The 13,709-nt window shown below is 37.0% G+C and overlaps 1 protein-coding gene and 1 pseudogene across 2 annotated transcripts; one reads left to right on the top strand and one right to left on the bottom strand.

Annotated features, from left to right (window-relative positions):
- LOC18773799 lies at positions 6,818-8,863 on the top strand (annotated as a pseudogene).
- Positions 8,861-11,809, bottom strand: LOC18773569 (tubulin alpha-3 chain). 2 transcript variants are annotated; one of them, XM_007205127.2, is made up of 5 exons: positions 11,557-11,809; positions 10,549-10,763; positions 10,262-10,461; positions 9,506-10,014; positions 8,861-9,397 (listed from the first exon to the last, which is right to left on the bottom strand). In XM_007205127.2, the coding sequence occupies exons 1-5, from the start codon at positions 11,667-11,669 to the stop codon at positions 9,082-9,084; spliced, it is 1,353 nt and encodes a 450-aa protein (XP_007205189.1). In that variant the 5' UTR covers positions 11,670-11,809; the 3' UTR covers positions 8,861-9,081. The 2 variants fall into 2 exon arrangements, with proteins under 2 accessions (XP_007205189.1, XP_020421132.1); XM_020565543.1 differs by having other exon boundaries at positions 10,549-10,752; positions 11,557-11,664.

Here is a 13,709-nt window from a genome sequence, read left to right as displayed (position 1 = left end):
GGAACTCGTCTTTTTAGGCGACCAACTTATTACTGTAAGGCGACGAAACCAATTGGTGGCGTAAAGGTTTTGGCGACGAAAATTTGTTTTCGTCGCCTTTCGTTGCTTGTACTTTTAGCCACGAGCCTTAGGCGACCAAGCTAGCGATGAAATAATTTCGTCGCTAAAGGGATTTGGCGACGAAATGTCAACTTTTAGCGACCAAAGTTGATGGTCGCCAAAAAGGTTTTTCCTTGTAGTGATTATACAAAATTCACTTATTGTACACATAAATTTCAAATATTGTAGAATATAAATAATATATATTTAAATATTTAAATAAATTATATTTAAATATTGTATAGTGGCCGAACTTTTCAGTCATACTTGGCCATATTTTGTCGAATAAAATACGTACGCCTAATAGTAATGGATAATCCTCTAAACTACTATGATCATGTTGTGCAATGGTGCTTTTCATGTTGTTAGTTCTTACTACGGAATTTTTTTTTAAAAGTTTTTTTTAGCAAATAGTACAGCCACATGGAGTATAACCGTGCTGCGGCTATGGCGGCTAAAAAAATAAAGTAAAAAAATTGGCCGCCGAGGTGCTATGAGCCGGGTCCTTTTTTTAATTTAATGTAATTTAATAAATAGTACAGCCGCACGGCGATACTAGGGTCTTTTTTTTTTCTTTTTTTTTTAAATGAATAGTATGGCCGCGCGGCTATTCGGTTAAATGTAATATATTTAAAGAGTATTGCCGCTCGGCTATATATATTGGGGTCCCTTTTTTTTAATAAATTTTTTCCCCTTATTTTCATTTAGAGCATTATTCATTACTATTAGGCCATTACTTGAGTCTCTATGGTCCCCTTTTGATTTTTTACATTTTTAGAGTTATTACCCGTATAAAGCATTTAGCATTTTCACGTTTAATACTTGTCTTATACACGTATGTATGTGTCTTTCAATAATACTTCCGTTTTTCGTACACATGTTAAAGACTCAGTAAAATACACATGTAGCACTCGAGAGAATGAGGTAGATCCAAGGCAGACGTTTGCACGAAAAAAAGAAAAAAAAAAGAAATAATTGAACTCTCAGATTGATTTACAGTGAAATTTCCATTTTTTCAATATCTGCTTTGGATATATTGAAACTAGCAAATTAATAACTATAAAGTATAAACTAATGGAAGTAGGCCACGTAATTTAAAATTTTCTAGGGCACCCTTCTTTGCAAACTCACCAACTAGAAAGCTTATATTTTGCTTCCAACGTAACCTCTCTTTGTTAACTGTCTTTCCCGAGCAGAAGGGTACTTGCAATACACTTATAGTGGGAATTCAAATAATGTCATTCTCTTACGAGAAATTCATCCTATTTATATGTCCTTGAAACTTGCCTCCCCACTATTCAACTTTAGTATTGATAGCTTACTAATTGTCTTCGCGGCAACTCAACTTAAACTATATACTGTAGGGTTTCTACTTTCTAATCAAGTTTCCAATGCTGCTAATTGTGAGATTTTTTAAGTTGAGAGAGTTACAGAAAACTTTATCAAATTGATACAATTATCTTCTAATTAGAGTCAAACTCTCCGTATACAGTGCAGACTAAAAGAAACACACCCCTCACTGGTTCATCAGGTGTACTCAAGGTGAGCAGCCCTGGAATTCTTGTCCTTGTTGACCATAAGAACACTATCAATCTATTGGTAGTCTTTAATGAAAATGTCTTGTTCCTGTAAGTTGGAAAGAGTCAACTTCCCCTCTCATTCTCTCTGAGTTTCTAATTTTTTTTTTTTGTTTGGCTTGGTTCCTGGCATTACATGGTAGTCTTTAACCCACCAATGAATTCTCCAGGTGTGGCTGCATCAAGGATGAAGCCTCCCCTGAAGAAAGAAACATCAATGAAGCTTTTGAGAGCACTTAATTAACTTGTTATATGTAAATATGTAAAACAGCAGTCATGACAAAACAGTGCATTCAGAACATCAACATAGGATGCCAAAGCGATCCCACTAGAAGATTTAAGTTTAAAAATTAAAAAAAAGAACCACACATATATTCTCAAGCAACATTTTTCTGATCAACTTCTAATAACAAACAATATATTAACTCTAATTCAAATCACAACATGAGTTGTTGAAATCATTATAGAATACACATATGTAACATCTTAAAAGGAGAAGTTACCCACTTCCAAGGAGCATCTCGAGCAGGAAGATTGGAAGGCTTTAGACTGAGACTAGAAAAAATATTCGCGAGATCTCTTTCTTCACTATCTGCATGATTATGTTCAACAACACAAGTGTTACCACATAAAGGAAGGAAGGTAGGTTCAATAAATGACAAGGCAACAAAATTACCAACCACAGTCACAACTGCGCTACAATTTCAATGTTGCGAAGATATATACTCTTAACTTAGGAAAGAATTGGACACCCAAAAATAACACCTAAATATATTACCAATTTTATTAAACTTAGAAGAAGACTTAAAGTATAAACCAATTCTGCAGTTCCAAAATAAATAAAATAATAATTTGTAAGTCATATCCCTTGCCTGGACTGGAAGTAGGTGATGAGTGCCTCATTGTTGGAACTGTGCGTGGCTCCTTTACTATTTTGGACTCCATCTTCTTATAAGAAGTTTCACCAATTAACTAAGACATCCGTTAATTGCTTCTCCCCAATATGCTCATTTCCAGAAGCTACGGAAGTCTTTGTTTCTCCTATAACTGAGATAAGAAATCTTAAGCATTGCACATATAGCATCCATTTACCATAGGAATAAAATGCTATCTTCACACTTTAATAACACATCCAAAATACTCTGAATAAAAAAAGCTGAGTAGAAACAACAAGTCTGTCTCAACACTTTTACTAACCAAATTCTATTGCATGAACTCTACAATAAGAGCAATTTATAATTTTTTTTTTTATAAGAAACACAAATTTAAGTTACAAACTTTCATTAAAACAAAGAAAGAGAATCGTGATGCAGAAGACACTGTTGATAACAATAGTGAAGATTATTTGTACCATTCCTTATACTCAGTTCCGATGACTTGACTTCAATAGCGGGCAAAGTTGCATCTACTAGATGGTCACTGGAACCATATTCTTTTGAATTCTGCTAACCAAGAGGAGCCTTTGGTTCTGACGAAGACATAAGAGCAACCAATTGCACCACTAAGAGTATATCAAAAAGCAAAAACTTTCACTATCTAGCATGTACTCAATCATCCATATATACAAGGGGAGAATGGAGATGACGTGACTCATAGAATCAAAGCAGGATAGGTAAAATGGAGGGTTTTGTTAAGCATATATATAGTGTGATCATCATATTTTGCTAGAATTGAAAGCTAAGTTTATAGAACATCTGTTAGACCAGCCATGCTATATGGGACTGAATGCTAGACGGTTAGAAAACAGACATATTCATAGTTCCTGTAGGGACATATTAGCCAACTGTTACAACCAGCACAGTGACATGCACACCTATATCTCTGTTTCTCTAACGGCATATTAGCCATTATTAGACACAAATTGTTAAGAGATCAGATTAAAATATTTGTCACCTTTTGAATCCTTCAAAATTGGAGATGTTTGCTGAATAATCTTTGCTATCCTTCAAAATTGAAGGGTCATTGCCTCAACCTCAAAAACCTGGTTATTGGCAAGACCATAGAAACTCCATGATAGGATAGCTTCATCATTTCCTTCCACTGAAGACTGACACCAAGTCAGCAAATTTTGTGTTGTTTTCTTCTGCGCCATGCCGTCAATGCGAAGAGAGAAGAGAATAAGGCGGAGTTGGCAGAGGGAGGAATTGTCGTAGTTGTCGTTGGTGTGGTGAGGTGAACATGTCGTTTGGGAGAGAGCCTAGAGAGAAGAGAATAAGGCTGGAAACAGGGAGAGGAATGGAAATAGATGAATTAAGAGTCTCATGATCTCTTGTTCTATGGACCTGACTTGTGCTTGTTTCGGCTTCCCAATCTCAAGCTCAAGCTCAAATTTGCAGCTAAACTTCTTCAATTTCGGGTTTCAGACTTTCAGTCAATCGCAGTGTTCGGAAAATCGGCCTAGGCGGGTGGCTAGGCGGCTAGGAGGGCTCTAGGCGGCTGGGCGGGCCTCCTAAGCAGGTTGGGTCTTTGTTCGGTGTCAAACCCAGAGGACGAAGTAGTCGAAACTGAAAATCGAAGCTTGAGTTGATAGAGAAGCGAAATGGCTGTGACTGGGTCTGCAACCTCCGTCCTCCGCGAGTGCAAGCTTCGTGTTCATTTGGATTATATTTAACGAGTATAGCCGAGCGGCTATACGCTTAAAATATTCGAATATATTAATATTTAAAGCGTATAGCCCAACGGCTATACTTTTAAAATATCCGAATGTATTTAGAAAGTACAGCCGTGCGGCTATAACTTTTTAAATATACAATTTTGTCATATCATTTTAGGGTTTAGGGTGGGCTAGAGTTATTTCTTCAATTATTTTATTTATACAAGCGATATTGAGGAATGAGAATTTAAATTCTTTCTAATACCTCTCATTCTAATGATTTCTAGCTATTAGCCCATTGGGCAAGAATAAAAAATGAATTTTTATTTCTAACAAATAATACAGGTTAAACCCATAAATACCAATAATAATAATAATAATAAAAGGTATCCGCCAACATTTTGTGAATCAAAGAATTTTGAATTTCATAGTATAAAATTGCTTGTATAGCAATTTACTTTCTAGAATGTATCCGTTGTAATTATGAACTAAACCCAATTATAACCTTTTTTCTCATTGCACTTGACGACCATGCTCTTCTGCTATGAGATATGTCAGTTCGCGTTGTATTCTATGTAGACGAAAAATTGGATATAAAACAATCTAACAAGACAGCGAAGGGAAGTTTGCAGCTCTATTTTGAAATTAATTGAAGGTATCAGAGGTCATATGACATTGATATATAAACTATTCTAAATGAGAATTCAAACAACATGTGTTAGATGAGAAGTAGCATCTCATTCTTAAATATAACATATTATTTCATTTTCCTACTGGTTGTGCCTGTTGTTAAGCTGGTGCAACCAACATTCTTTCACCAAGAAATTTTTCCTAAACCTCAAAGAAATTTAGCTAGGAAAACCTTTGGTGGGAAGGGAAAGTTAAGATAGAAATGGAGGCAGAGGCAAGGCTGAAGAACAATCGCGAGCACATGTGATATTACAGAAAATGTAGCGAAGGAATTTAGAATGGCCATTTTCCAAATTAAGCATACATCTTATTATGAAATCAAGATAGGAACTTATAACAAGCCCTCATTAGAGTAACATTGTCCAGAAACATACGATGAACACCACACTCAAGGCACATAATTGCTCATTAGTGTTGTAAATATAAAAAAGATGAGATATCACTTAGTACAATCAAATAGTTCTTCATTCCTCGTCGCACAAATCATGGAGCATTCCATCCCACGTCTCCTCCACATGCAGATGAAATGAGTATCCATCAACAGGAAGAACAAAATTGTCCATACCACAAAGAAATTTAAGAAATTCAGAACCCTCGCACATAAATTTACTAATATGAGACACAAGCTTTGATATTTCATCGTCGTTTTCATCGAAACCAGAACAATCTCTTGCGTCCAACATCAGATCTTTGCATCCGCGCAGCAACGTGACAAGACCATCCTGATTTACTTTTGCACCCTTCAAATTTAAGTACTTGATATTAGGCATCTCATTGTTTACTGTTGAAAAATATGTTTGATCCAGCAGTTGAGGTTGGTGGTGGATTCTTCTGATACTCCGAGATTTTCTTCATTCCCTTGGTGGTTATATTATGTGTTATAATTTGTTTATGTTGAAAAATAACCGTTGTGGTATGTCCTTGTTTCGTTTCTTATAAATAAAAATAAAATATAATGATTATTTGTTCATATTTTTCTATTAAATAATGAAAAGGAAGAGGGAGATGTGAAACAAAAATGAAGAAAAGAGATGCAGGAAAATTAGAAAAGATAAAAGGTCTTTTTTTCTTAAATGTTTTTATTAAATAGTATAGCCGTGCGGCTATACCCTTTAAATATAATGTATTATAGCCAGTCGGCTATACTTATTTTGACACGTGGGCGCTAATCGCAAGGAGGGTCCTTTATTTCAAAAATAGCATAGCCGCGCGGCGATACTTGGTTTTATTAATGTTTCAAAAAAAAAGGTATAGCCGTGCGGCTATATTTATTTTTAACTACTTCTTAGTATAGCCGTGCGGCTACACTAGGTTTTTTTATAAATAGTAGAGCCGCACGGCTATACCCTGTTTTTATTTTTTTATTAATATTTCTTTGTAAAGGTATCGCCGAACGGCTATATGTATATATTTATTTTATAAATCGTATAGCCAGTGGGCTATACTCGGGTTTTTGAGTTCTGATCATGTTAAAAGTCATCATGCACTCCTCAATTATACCATCATAAGAAAAAATATTGAACTAGAGAAGAAGTTCCCGATGATTATCTTGCGCCTTTAAACTTGAAACAAACCCAAAGTTTATTTTGATTTGCCTCCACAGTCAAAACAGACAGCTTATCTGTTTTGAGCACAAGAAGAAGAAGAGAAGGGAAGTCAAACCCAAACACTGTCTGCTGCTGTCAATATTGATCGCCAATCATCATTCGTCATCTTCAGCTCAATTAATCGTCATCTAAATTGTACTCCCACTATAGCACTATCCAATTGCCCTTGCAAAATATAATATAAATACCCATCTCATCCTTCTATCTTTCCACACTCTATCAAAACCCAAGTAAAAGAAAGCCCGAGTCTCCAGAGCATAATCAAGTACAACATGGAAGCAGAAGCAGATGTTATGATTGTGGGAGCTGGAATTTCTGGCCTTGCAACATCCTTAGGACTTCACAGGTTCTCTCTCTCTCTCTCTCTCTCTCTCTCTCTCTCTCTCTCTCTCTCATCTGTGCATGTCTGTGTGTGTTTTAGCACTGCTAAAACAAGTTATGATTGTAAGTATGTAGTTCACTATGACTCTAAGCAGCAAGCAAAATTCAAATTTTTTTGGCTGCAGGCTTGGCATCCGAAGCTTAGTGTTGGAATCGTCGGATAGTTTAAGGACAAGGGTTTGCATTCTCAACATGGACAAATGCATGGAAGGCATTAGATGCCCTTGGTATTGGCGATACTCTTCGCCGACAACATGAGACGCTTCATGGGTACATTATGTCGCCATTTTGGACAATTTGACATGTTATTGTGTCGAATTATGTTTCAATGTTTGAACACTTTGACAACACAGCCAAAATATAAACCGAGTTAGTTTTGCTTGATAAATTTATGGACAATTGCTCTGTGTGTGTGTATGTGTGTGTATTTTTTTTTTTTTCAGCTAGTAGTTACTTGCTTTACAGGCACACATGAAACTGATTGCAGAGTTTTGAATACAGGAATGTGACTTCCTCAACGATTTCTGGGCTTCGAATATTTGAAATGTCATTTAAGGCCAGGGGGAAAAAGTAAGTTTATAAGTAGAGCAGTCCAAGTTCCTCAGTAGCTTCTAATCCTCTAGTTGCTGCCTCTCATTTTCGCATACTTTTCCACCCCGAATATTGTTTTCCTGTTTTTAAAATTTTTACTCTCTATTGAAAATCACTTATAACAAGACTATTAACATTCAGTTTGAGCATGCTCAGATGATTGAGAATTTGAGAGTTTAACTGATGTGCAGCGGAGATCGCTAAGTTCGATGTGTGCAAAGGAACTTCTTGTTGGAAGCTCTTGCAAATGAGCTCCGTAGTGGCACCATCAGGTTCTCATCCAAGGTGGTTTCAATTGACGAATCGGGCTACTTTAATCTGGTTCATCTTGCTGATGGAACCATCGCCAAGGTAGACTAATCAGATGAAAAGTTGATCGTTCAAATTTTAACACCTTAACATGTCTATGAACTTTTAGCATCTGGTGCATAAGAACATCTCAACCTTGATAGCTGCACATTGTACACCATTAACTATATGAAGTTCTTATTGTTGAGAGAATGCAAAAGCCTTGCCTTACTATATATAATGTTTTAGGCCGCCTTTCCATCCACCGTTATCAATTTGTTTTAGGATGGATGTTCTAATTCTTTCGATTATACGTATAAGTATCTTGAATCTAATCACTTACAACATCAACGCCTTTATTGAAAAGGTCTTGGTTGGGTGTGATGAACTGAACTCCGTGGTTGTGAAATGGCTTGGCTTCAAACAGCCGGCATTTACAGGGAGATCTGCTATTAGAGGTCGTGCCGACTTCAAGAGCCCTCATGGTTTTGATCCCATTTTCATGAGGTTCTTTGGGAATGGTGTTAGATCTGGTGTCATCCCTTGTGACGACAAAACTGTTTATTGGTGCTACACTTGGGTTCCTTCCAGCCAAGGGTATAATTTAGAATACAAAATAATTATAATAATAAAACAAAAGAAATGCCTAGGCCCCGATTAATCCTCCAGGCGCTAGGCCCTTGTCTGCCGCCTGCCTATCGCCTAGCAATTTTTCGAACATTACTGCATGATGAATGAGGGATGTGTTGTTTTTGGTCCACATTCCTATATGTGATGTCTTTGCCTTTCTGTTAAGAGCCCTCGTTCTGACTGCCCATGTTACACCAATATTGTCCTCAAGTTCAGGTATAGGGAAAGGTTAAGGGGTAGGGTTACGGTTCCTATGGAATGCAACAACGGAGGACATAAATACGAGTATTTCTTACTTGTCCAGAACTTTTATGGGTTGTTAAACATCATACAGCTGCCAAATGGTGCAAGCCAAAATATATGAACGAATTGATGTGGCTTTTGATGCCAGTCAAATGCATGTGTGACAATAAGGAAACGTGATATTTGCGAAATAGAACCATAAACCATTCAGATTTTTTAAAATGTCACTTCATTGATACCAAAAACTAAACACATAAGCAGAACATAATGACAATTGTGACAACTTCACAACATGAAGATGTATACTTTTGTACTACACAGCAAAAGGAAGAGAGATAGTTGAAGATGGATGAACGGCTCTTTGTCTTGCATAACTACAACATCAGTAATCTTCACTTCCCCCCTCTTCATCATCTACACCTTCAGCACCAACCTCCTCGTAATCTTTCTCTAGAGCAGCCAGATCTTCACGAGCTTCAGAAAACTCTCCTTCTTCCATGCCTTCACCAACATACCAGTGAACGAATGCCCTCTTCGAATACATGAGATCAAATTTGTGGTCAATGCGTGAGAACACCTCAGCCACTGCTGTGTTGTTGCTGATCATGCACACTGCTCGCTGCACCTTGGCAAGATCACCCCCCGGTACAACTGTCGGAGGCTGATAGTTAATGCCACATTTGAAGCCTGTTGGGCACCTGCAGAATCCAGCCACAAAAGTCATTAGATCAACAACCTTGGATATAATTTTAAAAAAAAGAAAAATAAACAAATTACTATTTTTTCTTCTTAGGCATTGTTCTTACCAGTCAACAAACTGTACAGTCCTTTTTGTTTTGATAGTAGCAACAGCGGCATTAACATCCTTGGGGACAACATCTCCCCTGTACATTAAGCAGCAGGCCATGTATTTTCCATGCCTGGGATCACACTTGGCCATCATGCTTGAGGGCTCAAAAACTGCATTTGTGATCTCAGGGATAGAGATCTGCTCGTGATATGCCTTTTCAGCTGAGATAACAGGAGCATATGAGGAAAGCATGAAATGAATGCGGGGATATGGTACAAGGTTAGTCTGGAACTCTGTGACATCAACATTAATGGCTCCATCAAATCTCAATGATGTTGTCAAAGATGATATGACTTGCGATATCAATCTGTTCAGATTGGTGTATGTTGGTCTCTCGATGTCTAGAGATCTCCTGCAAATGTCATAGATAGCTTCATTGTCCAAGAGCACAGATACATCTGTGTGTTCAAGGAGGGAATGAGTAGAGAGAACACTATTGTAAGGCTCGACAACTGCTGTTGAAACCTGTAATGCAAAAGAAATAAGCAATAGATGAGCTCCACATTATTGAACTGGTTAGTGCTGTTAATTTTATTGTATCGGATATAAGCTAACATATAAATAGAAATATTCTTCAATAACAGAACAGTCTAGAAGAAATGTTTGAGGATGGCCATTTCTAAAATCCTGTTTCATCTGCCAAGCGTGAATAAGAAACTGCATAAACCTATGCAGGTGAGCAGAAAATCATAATATTTGTAGCTGTAAGTACCTGCGGAGAAGGATAGATGGTGAATCCAAGCTTTGACTTCTTTCCATAATCTACAGACAACCGTTCTAACAGCAAGGACCCCAAACCAGAACCAGTACCACCACCAACAGCATTGAACACCAAAAATCCTTGTAAACCAGTGCAATTATCGGCCAATTTCCTTACTCGATCAAGGCAGAGATCTACAATTTCCTTTCCGACTGCAGAAGGCAACCATAAAGGCTAAATCAATGAGATTAACGTAATAAAAGAGTTCACTAATGTAATTTAGATGCAGGATTTATTACCTGTATAGTGTCCTCTTGCAAAATTATTAGCAGCATCTTCTTTCCCAGAAATGAGCTGCTCGGGGTGGAAGAGTTGGCGGTAAGTCCCAGTCCTTACTTCATCAATAACAGTTGGTTCCAAATCGACAAATATGGCCCTAGGGACGTGCTTGCCTGATCCAGTCTCACTGAAGAAGGTATTGAAAGCGTCGCGGCCAACACCCACTGAGGCATCACTTTGAAGACACAAAACCATAACTTTCCATTAGGCACTCAATTATCTACACATTCAAACTTCAAATTGCAAGCACATGGACAACACAAAACACAGTTTTGAATGGGCCAACAAATTTAAAAGCTTCAGTTCACATTTCAAGCGCCTCATTGTCTGATGTTATTAAAAAAAAATCCATGAACTCAGAGGAAAAAAAAAATCAATAGAGTTTTAATCATTACTATTATTTTTAAATGAACAAAGTTTTATCATTACTATTATAGTACCTCTCACAAAACCATAGAATATCAAGCTAAGTTCCTTGATGCTGTCTCAATTGAAGACATATCAGTTACAACAACCTTGCAAAGAAAGCAAATACACACCATCCATCAATCGGATTGAAGTGAAATCTATTGTATTTGTTTTATGCTGCTTATAGTTTTCAATTGAATACATTTCCAAAATCCCATTCTTCAGTTTAGATCCATTCAAAAGAACTCCGCACCGAAACTCCAACAAAATACCAATGCAATATATAGATTCATCGACAAATAAAGAGATAAATAAAGTAACACATCTGCAATCCTTAGTATATTATACACAGGAAGATCTCAAACACCTACATATTAAAAGACAACTATGCCAAGAAAGCCCAATAATCAATAAATTAATAGTAAAGTCAGACTCAAAAACATATTCATCATCTACCATTAGACAAAACCCACCGAAAATTACATTCAAACACACACAAACAAGTAGATAATTATGGAAAATATATATATATAAATTTAAAAAAAAGTATATAAACTGACCTGGGCATCTGCCCATCGGGTTGAATTCCATGCTCAAGACAATAGAGTTCCCAACATGAATTCCCCACCTGAATTCCAGCCTGCCCAATATGTATGCTTATAATCTCCCTCATCTCTTTTGCTTCGATCCTTTCGTTTCTCTGAAAAACAATTGAAACTATATGAACCGAACGCGTCTCTCACCCCTCCCTCTCTCTGTTGGTGTTGTGTGGGTGTATGAAGGTGTGGGTTTTGTGTGTGTGTTTTGCCCTTTTTCGATAAAATGGGAATGGACAAAGATTTGAAGTCCGCTGCTAAAAAAGGCAAAATAGACAGCTCTCCCTCCCCTCTGCCATTTGGCGCCAGGCTAACCCTGGGTCCCACCTCCCCTTCCGTCAACATTTTCGGTTGACTTATGCCTATTGACTCCTTTGCCCTTTTCGGATATGACCAAGAAAAGAACGGGTCATGTGCTGCCGACTCACTCATGCAGTGCAGGTGCAGGTGCAGGAGGATCGAAAATTGCTATAATAAGATGGGGTTGGTTTTGAGAAGCAAGGGCAATATGGGTAAGTTGGAAAAGTTGGCGGACCCAACTTGTCCATGTGCAAGCAAGCCAAAGCGTCTTTCAAGTGTGATTAGCTGTTGTTGTTAGTACTGCTGGAGCCTGGATGGAATGGATGTAGCATTTCTCATATTATTCTTATGTTTTGTGGTCCGATATATATTTTATGCTTTGTTGGTTTTGCCTTTTTCTTGTAAAATTCTATTTTTGGTAATTAATTATTTGCTGTTTCTCTCAGTTATATATTTAATTATGAACTAAAACTAATAATGCATTTTATAATCTTTATTTCTGAACACACCATGATACCATCCACTTTCTTATGTTTTATGTTTTCTTTTCTCCAAATATTTTTCACAAAAAAGTATATAAGTTTGTTTGAGTATGTAAGAGTAATTTACACATCAAAGATATATAGATGAGTGCAACTTTTCAATTATTAAAACTGAAAATTCACGGTGATATTATGAAGGTTGAAAGCTAGGCTGTCTACTCACCCATTAATTAATCAATTAATCAATTAATCAATTAATGTTAATGTATGACATTGGCATGTTTTTTTTTTTTCTCTTTTTTTTTCTCACGAAAAAGAGTTCAATTACAAAGAAAAACCACCCGAACATGCAGGCCCGAATAAATCGAAATAAATAGAAGAGGTACACGTCAGACGAAGACCATTCTCCCAAATCTTGGACCGCGAAAGACTATGACCCAAACTAGCAAGGCCATCAGCTATAAAGTTTGCTTCCCTATAAAGTCATGGGCCATGGTTCAACGGGCTTTCAAAATTGCATACATTGTTTTCAATGGCCGGGCTACAAAATTGCATACATATAGAATATGTAGGTACCGGCACAGTCAACATATAATAATATAAAGCGTTGCTCTTTTGGAGAACAACCAACACAAAAAAAGTGACATACCTGGCAACTTGCATGCCATATCACGCCCGAACAAACCCTCTTTCTTATTTAATCACCAATCTCTGAAGTTATGAGAATATATTGAAGTTGATTATTTATCATATTCACATACATAGATGATAGAGGGACCATGACCACGTCACCACGTGTACTCAAACAAAAATCCAACCATCTTTTTGGCTGGTGTGGTGTGTGAGAGTAAATGCTCTAAATATTACACCGCCACAGGGACAACTTTGTCATTTACAGGATTGATTGGATAAGCTGAGCTGAGGTTCTCCGATCTCGTGTGCGTGCGTGAGGCGGGCAAATGGGCAATTGGGCGTCATTGATCCCAACCTTTGATTTTCCCAAAATACCCTCCCAACATCACTTCATTTATTTATTTATTTATTTTGGAAGGCATCAAATTATCAATCCCCCGAAAATATCGTCACTCTTGTAATATGCATGAATCAACATAGTTTCGACGTCATTTCCCCCATTTCCACAATGAGCTCAATCTATTGGAAAATTAAATTACTTACTTGCCCCTTCCCCAGTTGCTTAGATTGTTATATTTACAAAAGTGACTTTACATGTAGACTGTAGTCTAAGCCAAGCAATGAAAAAAAAAATATTAATGCATTAACCCAACAATTAAATTAAAAAACTTCCCTCCTCCTCATTAGAGTCTTAACAGAAAG

The sequence above is a fragment of the Prunus persica genome, chromosome G6 (genome assembly GCF_000346465.2).
Source record: "Prunus persica cultivar Lovell chromosome G6, Prunus_persica_NCBIv2, whole genome shotgun sequence".
Classification (NCBI taxonomy): Eukaryota; Viridiplantae; Streptophyta; class Magnoliopsida; order Rosales; family Rosaceae; genus Prunus; species Prunus persica.
The sequence above is the reverse complement of the archived record's forward strand: the minus strand, read 5'-3'. Positions and strand labels throughout refer to the sequence as shown.

Coding starts and splice junctions, on each gene's coding strand:
- LOC18773569 (XM_007205127.2), bottom strand. CDS start 11,669: ATGAGGGAGATTATAAGCATACATATTGGGCAGGCTGGAATTCAGGTG. Junction 10,462..10,548: donor TGCAAGAGGACACTATACAG/GTAATAAATCCT, acceptor TGCCTTCTGCAG/TCGGAAAGGAAATTGTAGAT. Junction 9,398..9,505: donor ACTGTACAGTTTGTTGACTG/GTAAGAACAATG, acceptor TGGATTCTGCAG/GTGCCCAACAGGCTTCAAAT.